Source organism: Suricata suricatta, chromosome 5 (assembly GCF_006229205.1).
Source record: "Suricata suricatta isolate VVHF042 chromosome 5, meerkat_22Aug2017_6uvM2_HiC, whole genome shotgun sequence".
Lineage (NCBI taxonomy): Eukaryota > Metazoa > Chordata > Mammalia > Carnivora > Herpestidae > Suricata > Suricata suricatta.
The window spans coordinates 14044486-14060705 of record NC_043704.1 but is presented as its reverse complement, the minus strand read 5'-3'; the positions used below and the strand labels follow the sequence as shown (position 1 = coordinate 14060705).

Sequence of the window (16220 nt, the reverse complement as noted above, 5' to 3'; positions counted from 1 at the left end):
TCCTCCTCCCTGTCCACTGATGCCGCATAAAGATTCTGCAAACATATGGAACTCTGAAATGCCTTCTGAAATTAGCCACATTTATCCATTAAGTACTGACTGTGTTTTATGGAACTCTAAATGTTTCCTTAAGAATGGTGCATTTAACAATAATCTTCAGATGTTTAATGCAAAAAAAAAAAAAAATGGAGGGCTGGTCGAGTACATGCAAGGGATTCTACCTCCTATTCCCAGTGCTTGACAGTTGCCGTGTGCATGGGCCTATCTATGACTCTGGGAAATCCTTCAGGGAAAGACTTGCGTTTGCCTTGTTTCTTTCTTTCTTCTTTTTTTTTTTTATTTTTTTAACGTTTATTTATTTTTGAGACAGAAAGATACAGAGTGTGAGTGGGGGAGGAGCAGAGAAAGAGGGAGACACAGAATCCAAAGCAGGCTGTCAGCCCAGAGCCTGATATGGGGCTCGAACCCATGAACCATGAGATCATGACCCGAGCTGAAGTCAGATGCTTAACCAACTGAGCCATCCAAGCACCCCTGCCTTGTTTCAACCTGTTCATCCCACCTCATTTTGCTATAACACCTCCTTTCTCCCCACTGCCCAACACTTTGGGACACACCTGTGATTCCTTGAAAGTCGGTCATTTACATTCTGGTCATTCTCTGGTCACTGGAGTTTTTCCGTATGAATGGCTTTTCCTCCTAAGAGTGACGGGAATGGGAATCCCAAGCGTGACTTCCCCTTGTCTTTCTGAAGACAGAGAGAAAGCTCCTGGTGCTCTTAGGGGGCTCCTTCCCCATGTATTATCCATCTGCCTTTAAAATAAGGAAAACTTAAAAGCCTTCATGTAAATGACTCAAGGATTTGCCCAACACAGCCAGGTCTTGCAGATCCTTTGTGGAAAGTTCTAGCCATGCCCAAAACTGTGGAGGCTTCTGCTGGGGACAGAGTGGGAAGATTCACCTGGAGAGGATTGTGGAGTTAAACGTAGGCTGTACCTTGGCCCCTGAACTATGTGAAACCAACAGGGATCCACAGAGTGTTTCCAGGCCAGACCAGGCTCGAAGGACTGATTTAACAGTTTGCTCTTCTGCCTTCTTTCAGGATAGTAAATATTTACCCAAATACTTAGAGCTAGACCAAGAGCTTGGCTGAGCGTATTATGAAATAAAGCTTTTTGATTGGTCCAGAATGAGGGGGCATTTGATCCAGAGAGAACTGCTAACAAGAAGCCTTGTTAGTAGTCATTCTTTAAGGGGGATCTCCTTTGAACCAGCCAAGAAACTAAGGTATAGAGAAGCCAAGTGCTGTGGTCTGAATGTTTGTGTCCCTCTGAAATTCATATGTTGAAATTTTCACCTCCAAAGGTGATGCTCTTAGGAGGTAGGGCCTTTGGAAGGTGAATAGGCATTAGGGTAGTGTCTTTATGAATGAGATTCCCTAATCCCATCAATGTCTTGTAAAAGAGATGCCACAGAGTCCCACGGCCCCTTCCACTATGGGAGGACACAGCAAGATGGCACGAGCTCTGAACCAGGAAGAGGGACCTCACTGAAATGCAGTCATCCTGATGCCCTGATATTGGGCTTTCCAGTCTCCAGAACGGGAAGAAATGAATTCCTGTGGTTTATCAGCCACCTCATCTGTGGTGTTTTCGTTATAGCAGCTGGAATGGACCAAAACACTGAGTCATGTGTTGACTCTGCCCAACGCAAGGGGAAGGGTGCACATGCTCACTGGGGAAGCTGGAAAGCGCACCTGAGAGGACATTCGACTGGGAGCAGGTCATCTGTCATCTGCCTATTATGTAGGGTCAACCTTGGCAGCGGTCTCCTGCTCCATCCTAGTTCCTACCTTTATCCTGGGAGATGCCTGGTCCAGAGGGGCAGCCTTGTTTCCGGCAACCTTCCCCTCCGCATGCATCTCACACTCTTTTATGGCCACTTCTTGGACATTGCCATCGTCTGCCAGAAATCTCTTGGGGTACAACCTCCTCCTGACTCTCCAGCCCCCTGGGGGGGGGGGGTTGCACCCACCCTGAGCTTGCTGGATCTGTGCAGACCTCCTTTCCCTCAGGCCTCTCCTGTGCTCATTTCCAGCCCTCTATTTAGCTTGGAGCCCTCACTCCAGCATCTCAAGTGACTTCCTGCTAATACCCACTTTCAAATGTGTTCCACCTCAACCCACAGCGAGAAATAGAATTTACACATGACCTAGGGCTCATCTACATATGTATTTACACACGCACGTGTACGTACACACACACACACACACACACATGCATAGGTCTCTCCCAACTTTAAAAATCTGTCCCTGGACATCAGTTCTTAGAACTTTAGCCCTGTGTCTCCCTTCCTCTTTACCAAGTTGTTGCAAGAGTCATCTGTATAAACTGTGTTATTCCCTATGGCCGCAACACTTGGTGGCCTAAAGCAGTCCAGATTTATTTTCTTACAGTTCTGGAAGTTGGAGGTCTAAATTCAAGGTGTGAGCAGTGCTGCATTCTTCTGGAGGCTTCAGAGCATGGTCTATTTCCTTGCCTTTTCCAGTTTCTAGAACCACCTATATTCTTTGGCTCATGGCTGCATTGCTTCAACCTCTGGTTCCATTGCCATATCTTTTATACACGTTGATCATCTTATAAGGACCTTGGTGATTCTATTGGGCCTCTCAGATCCTCCAGGATCACATCCCCATCTCCATCCAGATTTCTAACTTAATCACAGCCTCAAAGTCTCTGTTACAATGCAAAGTAACGTGTTCACAGGCTCCAGGGATGGGGACCTGTGAAGGTCATTGGGAGGCCACTGCTCTGTCTAGCCCATGAACCATCCTGGATTTCCTCAACTTCCGCTCAGTGGTTTCTGTCCCCACTCACCATCCCAAATGTCTCTCCAAAAGCTCCTATGATATCCTCTTTGTTCCTGAAAACACTAGTTTTAACTTGTCCTTCTTCCTGACCTCTTAGTAGCTTCTGACAGAGTGGGCCAATCAGAAGGAGGTGTGGGAAGCAAATGTGGAGGGACCCCAAGGTGTGAGGGTCCGTCCTCATGGGCATCTTCTGCTGTCGCTCTAGAGTGGCCTCTGGTGTGGATGTGGTAAGTGTAGAACGTGATATCCCGCCACTGCCCTTGGCCTGTTGATCCTTCATAGACTCCATGGTGTCTAGACATTCTTCATTGGTTTAAAAGCATTGGTTCAAGAAAGGTGTTTTAAACAGTTTTATTTACCTCCCTACAAAAAAGTGAACCTATCCCTTGTGTGCAGCTGGACGACCTTGCACAAAGTAAAACATGTATCCATCCACCTTTTAGATCAAGGAAGGAGCTTGGCCAGCTCACCCTCATGTCCCCTCCTCTTCTCCCAAAGGTAATGCTATTCTGGGGAAGCCCAAGGGGTTTTAATTATTTTCTTTTAAATAGACTTTTTTTTCTTTTTTAAATGTTTACCTATTTATATTTGAGAGAGAGAGAGAGAAGGGAGCACAAGCACAGAGTAGCATAGAGAGATAGGAGGGAGAGAGAGATTCCAAAACAGGCTCTGAGCTGCTAGCACAGAGCCCAATGTGGGGCTCGAACTCACAAACCCATGAGATCATGACCTGAGCCTATACCAAGAGTTGGATGCTTAACCTACTGAGCCCCAGGTGCCCCCAAATAGACATTCATTTGTAGAACAGTTTCAGGTACATGACAAAATGGAGTGGAAGCTACAGAGAGCTCCCAGATGCCCCTTGTGCCTACACAGACAACGTCTCCCCGCCATCCATGTTCCCCATCGGGGTGGCACATGTTACAATCAATGAACCCACATTGACACATCACAGTATGGGCCATAGTCTATAGGTTATCTCTGGGTTCACTCTGGGTGTTGTGATGGTGTATGATGACAAGTGTTCATCACTCTTGTGTCCGACAGGGTAGTTGTAATGCCCTGAAATCCTCTGTACTCCCCCTATTCATCCCTCCCTCCCCCCTCCAATCTCTGATAACCACCCATCTTTCTACCATCTCTGCAGTTTTATCTTTTCCAGGATGTCATGTCATTGGAATCATAGAGTATGTAGCCTTTCCAGCCTGGCTTTTTTTCCTTACTAATGTGCGTATCTGTTTACGGTTTCCTCGCTCACTTCATTTTAGTGCTGAATAATATTCCGTTGTGTGGACACAGGCACAGGTTTTTAAAGAAGGAATTGGACTGATGCTAGAGCAGATTTTAATGCTAAAGTATCTTCTTTGTACCCCGTGCTGTTAAGACTGACACATTCCCCTCACCTTCCACCTGTGGAAGGGCCCAGAAGGCCTCGAGAGGCCATTCTCTGCCTTGAGCTTCTGCTTCCCATAACATCACTGTCAGAATACCAATACGGCAGGCACAGGGGCTCAGGCCACTGCAGTGCACACGTGTCATGGTTTTGATGTAAATGGTCCCACGGAGATCAAGTTCTGTTTACTGGGGATAGACTGCATGATATGTATAGATGAAGGAGGTCCAAACAGCAGAAGTTTAATTTCTACTTGTGTAACGGTTTGTGGAGAAGCCTCCATGAACCTTCTCCATGAATCTGGGACCCAGGCCCCTCCTGTCTTATGTCTCCAGCACCCCCACAGCCCTATCATTTCCTTCATGAAGCTATCGTAATGTATGGCCTGTGGGGACCAAGCATTAAGCCGAAGTTCTGCTCCCGGGATTAATTTAACATTTTAGTCAGCGAGGTCCTGGGGAAGGGTATGGTGACGGGCAAGATAGTTTTAATGATGAGTTTGAAGAGCTACAAGGGAGGGGGTCCCCTCCTGGGGAGTGTTGGGGTGGGTGCTAGCCTCGAGGGGGGCATGAGGGTGACTCTGAGCTCCCTGGTGTGGTTCAATAGGGAGAACTGAGGTTCTACAAAGGGGCTGGAACTTTCCCAGCTCATGGCTTTCCCAGGGCCGGCAGGAAGATGCCAATTTGTGGCTGTCGGACCACCGAGGGGTCTCTGCCTCGCCTCTCTCTGCGCCTGGCGCCTGGCGGGGAGCACAGAGTGATGGTGTTGTTCTAACCAGCAGGATCCTGTCTCCACCCGCCCCTGCCTGATGTCAGTTTTGCTGCTCAGGCTAGAGTCTGCCTCTCCAAGTGAAGCCAGTGGACTTCTTAGCCTTCTTATGGCTGCTTTCAAGGGGGGAGGACAAAGGGGATTGGTCTGAGTTACCTGTGCCACCGAGCATTCACCTTCCGGTTGGCAAGGGTGACCATCCTGTGGCGGACGTCAGGGCCCCTTTCACTGTTACTTTCGGGGAAGGCCGGGGAGCCGGAGTGGGAGCCCTTTGCAGAGAATCATGGCCTCAGAGGATTGTGAAAGTTCGACAGGAACAACTTAAGCATGGGCCATCTGTGTGGGAAGTGGGGAGTTCTGAAACTGCCTTCCTCCACACCCCCTCCGCCCCCCCTCTCCCGGGCCGAGGCCTGCCAGAGCCGTCTCCCACACACCTCCCCAGAAAGTCCCTGGCTTCCCTCCCAGCCGCCTGGCGACTGACCTCACGAGGTGTGAGAAGGGGGAAAGGAATCTACATTTCAGATGAACTTTCCTTCCTCTTTTCTGAGAAGTGGTCCAGGCTGTCCACACACGGGAACAGCAGAAAGTCATTCCCTCAGGGCTCTAGAGGCTGGAAGGCTCAGGTGGAGGCGTCAAGGGCCGTGCTGTCTCTGAAGGTTCTAAGGCAGAATCTTTCCAGCCTCTTTCAGCTTGTTGTCACTGCAAACAATCCTTGGGGGTCCCTTGACTTGGAGATGTCTCACTCCAGTCTCTACGAGGCCGTCTTCCCTCTCTCTTCTTATAAGGACATCAGTCACACCTATCAAGGGCCTGTCTCCTCCAGGAGGGCCTTATCTTAACTAATTACATCTGTGAAGAGCCTGTTTCCAAATAAGTGACATCTGAGGCTCCTGGTGAACATGAATTTGAGGTTCACTGTTCACCCTGCAGCAGAGCCCCGCCATCTCCCCACCTTTCCCCTGCCCCGCAGAGTAAGCCCTTACCCCACACAGGTGGCCCTGCTTCCTGTCCAGGACCAGGAGTGGTTACTCCAAAATAAAAGGGCACCTCCTCACTCCAGGAAGGCCTAGCCTAGCAAGTGGGAGATCCTAGTGCCCAAATCTCTCCAGGGACAGGCATCTACATGCCCAAAGGACCCCCGCTTGGAATGATTTCCAGCTTTATAGAGATGCTTCAGTCTGGATGGGACCCAGATGGGAAAACTGGCACCCGCTCCATCAGCCTCAGCTTCCAACCTTGTGTGGGGTCTTCTCCATGGGAGCCACTCAGGAGCTCCCCACCCCCACCCCCGGCATCTTCTGGACTGACCAGCCCCTTCCCCTGGGGAGCCGAGGTCCTCCTGCTCAGAGATCTGCGAAGGGGCGCTGAGCTCCCGGGCCTCCGTTAACCCAGCTGAATATTTTCCAGGTTACCTAACCAAACTCCTGCAGAACCACACCGCCTATGCCTGCGATGGGGACCATCTGAACCTCCAGTGTCCCCGGCATTCTACGATAAGTATCCAGTCGGCCTTTTACGGGCAGGATTACCAAATGTGCAGCACCCAGCCGCCTGCGGCCCAGAGGGAAGACAGCCTAACCTGCGCGGCACCCACGACATTGCAGGTATTACCTTTTGTGGATGTTTTAGGGTGATATACATGCTTGTGATCACATAGTTTGCTCAAAGCAAACCTGATCCACGGAAACCCCGACTTCTCCAAATCACCAGTTTCACCAGTGAGCTGTTGTTTGCTTCTGGAAAGGGTTCCTCACCAAACAAGACTAAGTGGAAATCCCTCTCCCTGGGGAGCGCCCTTAATACACCTGCCAGGTGAAATTACTCAGAGACATCCTCGCCGCGGCAAAGCCAAGTACAGTGGTGCTGGCCTTGCCCCTCCAGGACCACCTCGCCCATTGACACCGCGGTAGAGAAGGGAGTGAGTCCTTCAGTGGAACCCACGAGGGTCTCTGTGAGGCAGACAGCCAGATCCCGACCAATTTCTCAGAGAAGGCACTCGAGGGAGGGAAATACCAATCATGGTCTTTAAAAACAAAAATGGTTCTCTTCTCCAGTCGTAGATAATGACCTTATTCTTGTTTCGAGCATCTTTGGACGGTCTCTGCCGTCTGTTCTATCAGATATTGTGAGGACTTTGGGGGGGGCAGCTAAGACTTTCTTTTCTTTTTCTTTTGCGTTGGCATTAGGGAAAGATTTTGTATAAGAGGAGGTCAAAACTAGTATTTCAGTGGTGATTTTAGACTACCCACGGTTCTTCGATTTTTTTTTTCCAGCCACAGGAAATGTGGGGAAAGATAAATTTGCTAGGAAGACTAAGGACGGACGGAATTGGCGTTAATGCCGTGTAGCTCTCCCTGAGGTTCAAAGAGGAGAAGCAAACCTCATAGGATATTATGAAGATTTTTCTATTTCTTCCACCATTTACTGCTTCCCTTCCAAGCATCTCAGTATCCGGGGTGGCCATGTGATTGGTAAAGATACCAGCTGAGTAGCCCAAAAGAATGTGTTCGAGTAAAATCCCGGGAGGCGGCTTCCGTATCCCAGAGGAGAGGCCCCAGGAACAGCGCCTTCCTGTGTGCGCCCCGCCCAGGCCCCACTCCTTCCCCAGGGTGCCGCTGGGGGAGCTGTGTCCCAGTTGGCCTGCCCCCAGTCCTTACCCCAACTGCCCTGCCCCCCATCCTTGGCCCCCAGCTGTCTGCTGCTCTCCTAGGTGCATAAAAAGAACACTGGCCGGTTGGCCACAGGACGGGTGCCCACTTTGTGGAAATATGGCGCCCCGAGGCTGCAAAGCATGGGCACCACCCTCCCTCTGCAATATGACTGCCTGGCTCTGCCAGGCAGGCCTGGCGGGAGCGGATGTTTCCAGAACACGTGTGCACACCCCTCCGATGTTGTTCAGAAGGTCTGTTTGCCAGAAACATCCCTGTGCACTGCTCTCTTATCCAGAGTTCAGGAGATCCTTTATTTTGTGTCTTTTGAGCAGCATTTGGGAACTGAGGCAAGGTGTTTTCTCCTCCGCAGGTTGAGGTTGTCTGAGGCTGGAGAGAACAGGGGTCCGTGTCCCCCCAGCTGATCTGGCCTGTGACTGAATGTCAACAGGAAGTCCCGCCCCCAACATCTTTCAGCTGTTACACCATTTGGAAACAGCCCCGCCTTGAGTCCCACTCTGTGGTTGTTACACATAGAGCCACACAGGGCTGAGTCATTTCATGGTGACCCTCGCCATGGGGATGTGTACTGTCCCCTGGGAGGCCCTGGGCGTTTTCCCCTGATTTCATGCTCCCTCTGCTGGGGCCCCTGAGGTGACCCGGGAAAGCTGGTAAGGCCAGCCTCCTTCATGGAGATATTCCAGAATCTACTATGAGAGCATGGCCGTTCAGACAGGCTCATGAAGCTGAGATCCTTTCAGTCCAACTATAGGAAGTGCATTCTTGGGAAATGTGTCCTGTGCTCTGTGTCCCGTTAGCGGGAACTCAGCGGAAGGCTCCTGTGTTTGTCATAGGCAAGACCTGTTCTGCTTGGAGACAGGAGACACTGCAGCGAGGCCCTTTGGGACCATCTACAGGGTGATTCGTGGGCTTCCAGGAGCAGATTCACTCACAAAGGAGTGTGACCTGCCTGGGGGGAAAATGAAGGAAAGAGAGATTTTGAAGGAAAACTTTGAAGCCCAGGGCTCCCTGGAAAGCTTGAGTTTCTGCTCCTCAGGGAACAAGTAGATCCTGTGCCCTCGAGGTTGGCAGGGCTGGGAATCAGCTTTTTAATGTTTATTGGTTGGCTAGGGTTGGGTGGGGTTTCCAAGGCCTCCTCCCAAGGCTAAGTTCTCTGTGGTCTGTGTCCGGCTATTTCTAAGGGTGAAGAGCTACGGCCATGATTCCTGATCCCCACAGAGCTCTCTCAGCTCCAAAACCAGGGGAACGCCTCCCAGAAGGGACCTCCAAGTTCCCTCTAGCCCACGCTCTGAGGTGCTCGGGTCTTGGTCATGTTTCCTGAAACTTCTGTGGTGCAGCACTTTGGCCCAAACCATCAGCCATGCTTCCAGTTGAAGAGTGAAGGCTGGCCCTCGGCTGGGGGTCTGGCACCGGAAGGTCGGGTTTCTTGCTCTGGGACAGATGGCGAGACAGGGAGTCGACGTGGTCAATGCACGGGGACACGTTGTTTGTCTCGGACACAGCTCATAGCAGCTTGAAGTTTCTTTGTGTGGCCCCCAGACCAAGCAGACAGGTGTCCCTTCCTTGTCAGAGCCCGGGGCAGCTCGAGTGTGGAGTCTCCAGACACCCAGATACCGTGTGTGGTTTTCAAGCCTATCCCTTTTCTACTCCCCTCATTTTAGAAGGTGCTGGATGAATGCCAGAGCCAGCGTGCCTGCCATCTCCTGGTGAATAGCCGTGTTTTTGGACCCGACCTTTGTCCAGGAAGCAGTAAATACCTTCTGGTCTCCTTTAAATGCCAGCCTAGTAAGTAACTTCTGGGAGAGTGTGTTTGGGGTGTGGGCTCCCTGTTTTACTCACACCCCTGATGGAAATTCTCTGCCACTTGGCATTTGTCCAACTTGGAAACTTGTTAATAGAGATGTCCTATTTTTTTGTGGTGTGTGTGTGTGTGTGTGTGTGTGTGTGTGTGTATGTGTGTGTGTGTGTATACACACCCACATATCTGTGTGCATTCTTACAAATCCTTGAATTCAAAAAGTCCTTTGTAGGGGTGCCTGGGTGGCTCAGTCAGTGAAGCGTCTGACTTCCGCCCAGGTCATGATCTTGCAGTCCGTGGGTTCAAGCCCCTTGTGGGGCTCTGTGCTGAAAGCTCTGAGTCTGGAACCTGCTTCAGATTCTGTGTCTCCCTCTCTCTGCCCCTCCTCTGCTCGTGCTGTCTCTCTCTCTCTCTCTCTCAAAAATAAACATTAAAAAAAACATTTAAATCCTTTGTAATATGTAAAACCCAGTGGTACTCACGCTAAATGTATCAAGGGTGGCAAGTGGCCAAAACTGCCATTTCCCAAAACGAGGAACCAGTTTTCCTTATTCAGAGGAAGCTCACGTCAGCTACAGGGCTGTCATTCTCTTGAGGGGGCCCGTGGCACATTTGCTCCTGGAGCCCCCATTCTAGATCTTTCTGAACTTGCTTCTTCCGCTTTCACCTACATCACAGCTCTGCACACAGTGTCTTTTCCTAAGGAGAAAGAAAAAGGAAGAGCTTTTGGCCGGAGCCTCTTTTATTCAGACTCCTTGCGCTTTTCTCCGTTGGCTTGTGCCACGTGTGACAAACATCGGTTTTGTGATTAACCCATTGAAGACCACAGTAACGGTCTTTCTGCGAGGAAAGGTGTGGAGAGCCTGTGAGAGCAGCCATAGGGAACGGCAGCATGAGAAGCTCCTGGAAACCCTTGAACACTTGCTGAAAAGAAAGCAGTGTTCTAGCAACAATATTTAACCAAAAGATTATATGAAGGGATAATCATTTTAAAAATTCTGCACTGCCATCATGTTTTTATTTTCTGCATTTTGTTCTCTCTTGGTTGCTGCCTCTGGCCCCCGCATCCTCCCCAAGACCCCGGCAGCCTCCGTGCTGGAAGTGGGTGAAGCTGTAGGTCACACGTGTGCAGCGGTCGCACATTAGCACAGACAGCACTGGAACCTTCCAGCCAATACCAGCCAATATCCAAGCTTCTGTTGTAAGCCTTTTCCTTGCTGGGGCCCAGATGCCTCAGAACGGCCCCTATGGCTCTTCCCCTGTGCCATGTGTTCAAACACACATTCACACTCACATGCACACACTCATTTGCACCCACATCCAAGATTACAGGCTCACAATGCACAAGTCATTCCCACCCCTTTGCGCTGTCACACGCACACGCACTGTCACACACACACTCGCACGTGCACATGATCACAACCACTCACAAGCAGGCCCGAACTTTGCAGACCAACCAGACCCTCCCCGGGATTTCTTGTCAACTCCTGCCTCACTCAGGAAGATCCCGTCTACATCTCTGTGTTCTTAGTTATGCCCCCCGCCCCGTGGCTAAATTAAAAAAAAACAACAACCCCTAAACGCTGTCCTCCTTCCATGGTGGAAAAGACAACCTTTTTTTAAAAGTTTATTTTGAAAAAGAGAGAGAGAGAGAGAGAGAGAGAGAGAGAGAGAGAGAGAGAGCATGAGCAGGGGAGAGGCAGAGAGAGAGGGAAACAGAGAATCCCAAGCAAGCTCTGAGCTGCCAGCACAGAGCCTGACACAGGGCTCGAACCCATGACCCTGATCATGACCTGAGCGGAAATCAAGAGCTGGACACCCAACTGATGGAGCCACCCAGGCGCCCCCAAAGGCAACCCATTTTATTTATTTATTTATTTTCCTGAAAAATATTTTTATTTATTATTTTTTAAATATAGTTCATTGTCACATTGGCTAACATACAGGGTAGACAGTGTGCTCTTGGTCTTGGGGTAGATTCCCGTGATTCATCGCTTCCATACAACACCCAGTGCTCCTCCCAACAAGTGCCCTCCTCCATGCCCATCGCCCATTTTTAAAGTGTGTTCAAAATATTAACGGTTAGAGAATCTGCGTAGTGGGAAGGTGCCCGCCCATTGTGATATTCTCTCACATTTTCTCCATGTTGGAAACTTTTCGTAATGAGATGTTGCAAAGGACCAACCTATTAAAGACGTAGAAAGGCCCCTGCGGAGGTGGTCGAACCTTGACTACGTCAGTGCCAGGCCACAGCCTTATCCCCGCAGCCAGCAATGAGGTCTGACGGCTCGTGTCACTTCGAGAAAACACTTAGTGACAGAGCGCCTTCTGTGCACAGGTGTGGGGCCAGGTGTCGCGAATGAAGACAACTCACATTTTGCAGAACTTTCTGGGATGGTGCTGCCAGCCTGGAGCACCTCCGCATTCTTTCTTCTGGGCGAGCGTTCATTTCACAGAGCTGCTTCCTTCTTGCCTTTTAGGTTCTAGCAAATATCCGCTTTCTCGAGAAAGATCACACCTGTTCAGTAAACATCTCAGGAGGACCCTACTCTCTTGGTACTGTGCCAAGAGCTCAGGGGAATGGAGCCCGACAGGGGTGGAGGGAAAGATTTCCTGGGGGATGGGCTCAGAACTGCAGGCCAGGGGGTGGGCACAGAGGAGCACTTCATAGGGAAGGCGGTGGCGGGAGGGAGCAGGGGGCTCTGGGGAGCCAGCAGGAGCACCGGCCGAGGAGTTGGAGCAGAATCCCTCGGCTCCGGTGGCCAAGGAAGGAGGTGGACTCTTTCTGGAAGGTGGCATTAAGCAGGGAGGGCACGTGGCTGGGGTTTTCAAGTCCCCGCTGGGTACCCCGAGATGAGGGAACAGCCCTGAGCCTGGGGCTGTTTGAGCTGCCCTAATAAAGTGCCATCAACTGGCGTTTAGAGTCAACAGAAGTTTATTTCTTGTAGTTCTGGAGGCTGGGAAGACTGAGATCAAGGTGCTGGCAGATTTGGCACGTGCCGAGGGCCCACTTGCTCACAAATGGCGGTCTTTGGCACTTGGCAGAGGGGGTAAGGAATCTCTCTAATCCCATGCATGGAGGCTCCGCCCTGGATCTCAGCACCTCCCAAAGGCCCCACACCCTCCTACCATGAGGTTAGGCATCAGAACTTCAACTTGAATTTAAAGGGGAAGTGATCCTTTGGATCAGAGCGTCTTGGGTAACGTGGACATTGGGGACCTGAGGCCCTACAGGCTGGAAGGCGGTCCCCATGGTGTGTGAGAGGAAGGCAGAACGGAGGTCGTTACCCCCTCCTGCCTTTTCTTCTGCAGCCCTCTCACCCGGAGGCTCTCCTCAGTCTCTGAGGCCAGCCTGAGTGTGACAAGGACACCGATCAATCATCAGAAGGCCATTCCCCACCCCCGTACAGTGAGGGGCGCGGACAGCCAGCCCTCGTGGCGAGAGCCAACTATGTGCTCTTCTCCCCAGCTCTGCATGCGAGCAGCGAAATCAGCCACGGCGGAGTATTGACGCCAGGGAGATGGGCACACGCCGAACATCAGGGCTTGCCTGCTGGATGGGCCGAGAGGTCTTTTACCAGCAAACCTCACTAGAAAGAACCTTCTTTTCCTGAGCGGGCACCCTGCTTTACCTCCTTAAATCTCATCCTTTCAGAGAATCTTGGTTTCCACGAGGCTTGGGATTTAGGCAGCTCTGGGTCCGCATCCCCAGCTGCTGGGTGGCTGCTGGGTGGCTGCTGGGTGACCCAACGGTAGAGTGAAGACAGTGCACCTTGCACATGCAGCTGTGGCAGAGCGTGTAAAAGTACGGTGTTGTGTAGACTTGTGAAAATGCAGTGCTGTGTGTAAGATGCTCAGCACAGGACGTGTCCTGCATTTGTGCTCAGTAACTGATAGCTATTAATCCAGTGGGCAGATTAAGGTCATTCTTGATGGGGATGTGACTGACTGAAAGACAATGAGACTCCAGATGTTGGGGGCTGGGGTGAGGTCTGCCCTGGGTGCGGGCACTAGCAGGGGACACTGTAGAGCATTTTAAAAACACAGTAAAAGTGACTAAATATCTGCCTGCATGTTACTATCACCATGCAAGGCCATGTCGATAACATTAGCGGGAACACATTCTCATCGCTGCGTGTCACCCTCTCCGCCCCTCTGTGGAAGGTCACTGTGGGCACACACCTGTATATCTGTGTTATTGAAGAGGACCCACAGAGGGGTGCCTGGGTGGTTCAGTTGGTTAAGTGTCTGACTTCGGCTCAGGTCATGATCTCACGGTTCACAAGTTCGAGCCCCGCGTTGGGCTCTGTGCTGACAGCTCAGAACCTGGAGTCTGCTTCGGATTCTGTCTCCCTCAGTCTCTGCTCCTCCCCTGCTCACACTCTTTCTCTCTCTCTGTCTCTCTCAAAAATAAATAAACGTTAAAAAGATTTTTTTAAAGAGGACCCACAGAGCCCCCCAGTTGGCAGAATCAGGCGGGGGACCTTGTTACTGTGGTCCTGGCTCTCCGACTACCCTGGGCTCCTGTCACCCCCCCCTCCAAACCCACTGGGAAGGCTGCGGATGCCTCCTCTAATCTGACACCACTGAGCAGTCTCACCCAGCTCTAAAACAAATTCTCTTTCTCTAAGAAAAGTAGCAATTTTGTTAGTGGCCCTGTTGTGTTTTAGACCCAGAAATGTCACTCTTAGGCGACAGCAAATTAGCACATTCTTTTTTTTTAAAAATAGTTTATTGTCAAACTGGTTTCCATACAACACCCAGTGCTCTTCCCCACAAGTGCCCCCCTCCATCACCACCACCTCTTTTCCCCCCTCCCCCTTCCCCTACAACCCTCAGTTTGTTTTCAGTATTCAATAGTCTCTCAAGTTTTGCATCCCTCTCTCTTCCCACCTCTCTTTCCCTCTTCCCCTCCCCCTCGTCCTCCATTAGGTTTCTCCTGTTCTCCTGTTAGACCTATGAGTGCAAACATATGGTATCTGTCCTTCTCCACCTGACTTGTTTCGCTTAGCATGACACCCTCAAGGCCCATCCACCTTGCTACAAATGGCCAGATTTCATTCTTTCTCATTGCCATGGAATGATCCATTGTAAATTAGCACATTCTTAAGGAACCAAGTGACACCTCATCACACAGCAGTAACCCCCCGTATTAAGGTGACACTCCCAGGCTCCCCCATTCTGGGAGATGGTTCGCCCATGATCTGAGGACAGGACCGCTGGAGCCGTACATGGAGGTGTGGTTTTACTCCGTGTGAGTTTGGCCAGCATCTTGGTCTCGTTAAGTGAACGGGCCCTAATACATCAGAGCGACGGTGGTTCATAAATGTACTTCAGGACAGGCCTTAAAAAGCTTCTTCTAATCTTAAAAAAATTTTAAATTATGATAAAGAAAGAAGAAAAAATAGAGCGAGAGAAAGAAAGAAAAGAGAGGGAGAAAGAAAGAGAAAGAAGAAAGAAGGGAAAGAAAGAAAGAAAGAAAGAAAGAAAGAAAGAAAGAAAGAAAGAAAGAAAGAAAGGAAAGAAAGAAAGAAAGAAAGAAAGAAAGAAAGAAAGAAAGAAAGAAAGAGAAAGAAAGAAAGAAAGAAAGAAAGAAAGAAAGAAAGAAAGAAAGAAAGAAAGAAAGAAAAAGAAAGAAAGAAAGAAAGAAAGAGGAAGGAAGGAAGGAAGGAAGAAAAGAGGGAGAGAAAGAGGGGCGCCTGGGTGGCTCAGTCGGTTAAAGCCTCCGACTTCAGCTCAGGTCATGATCTCACGCTTGTGGGTTTGAGCCCCGTGTCGGGCTCTGTGCTGACAGCTCAGAGCCTGAAGCCTGCTTCCGATTCTGTGTCTCCCTCTCTCTCTGCCCCTCCCCTTCTCATGCTCTGTCTCTCTCTATATCAAAAATAAATAAAACATTAAAAAATTAAAATGTTAAAAAAAAGAGGGAGAGAAAGAAAGAAAAAAAAGAAGAGAAGGAAAAGAGGGAGAGAGAAAGAAAGAGAAAGAAAAGAAAGGAAGAAAGAAAGAAGGAAAGAAAAAGAAAAGAGAGAGAGAGAGAAAGGGAAAGAAAGGAAGGAAGAAAAAGGAGCCCGTTCTGTTAAAAAGAAAAGCTTCCAGTTGCCGAGATAAGGCTTGGTTTTCATCCTTTCTGGCGAGCTTTGCCACGAACCGCATTCCTGACATTTTTCAGCTGCCCGTTGGAAGGGCACTTGCTGGAGCTCTTTTCGGTGTGTCCACCGACCCTGTGTTCTGCATCAAAGGCCACCGTTCATTCTGGGCCTTTGAAGTCAGGCAGTATTTCGGTGTTGGTGGGACTTAGCGTCTACTAGTAAAAAGCCCTGAAAACCTCATACCAGTGCGGATGTGACTCACCCAATTCAAACCCTCGATGTCAGGGTCAGACGCAGTGTTCTTTTTGTTCAGAAAAAGAAAACAAAGCTTTTCTTGGCTTTAGGTTTAAACTTGCTGTATAAAGATTCCAGGAGAGTGGGTGAAGGGCATTCTAAATACTGCTTAGTCACCCCAGAACCTTCCCTCCTCTGAGAGCTCCTTGTGGGTCACTAGGCTGCGCGGGGATTGGGTGAGCGTCTGTAACCTGATTTCTGCTTCGCACCTGTCACTCATCTTGGGTGTTCCCATCATCACGGATTAAAGAACAGTGTGAGGTCTGGGCGTCTGGGTGGGTCTGTCGGTTAAGCAGCCGACTTCAGCTCAGGTCATGATCTCACAGTTCGTGGGTTCGAG

General features: G+C 50.1%; 1 protein-coding gene across 4 annotated transcripts in view; it reads left to right on the top strand.

Moving 5' to 3' along the window:
• The window catches only part of EVA1C (eva-1 homolog C), a 75841-nt gene that overhangs the window by 28826 nt on the left and 30795 nt on the right, over positions 1 to 16220 (top strand). For all 4 annotated transcript variants that reach the window (XM_029939060.1, XM_029939063.1, XM_029939062.1 and 1 more), the window contains exons 2-3: positions 6438 to 6634; positions 9361 to 9484. In XM_029939060.1, coding sequence (XP_029794920.1) covers positions 6438 to 6634; positions 9361 to 9484 — 321 coding nt within the window. The remainder of the gene's footprint in view (positions 1 to 6437; positions 6635 to 9360; positions 9485 to 16220) is intronic.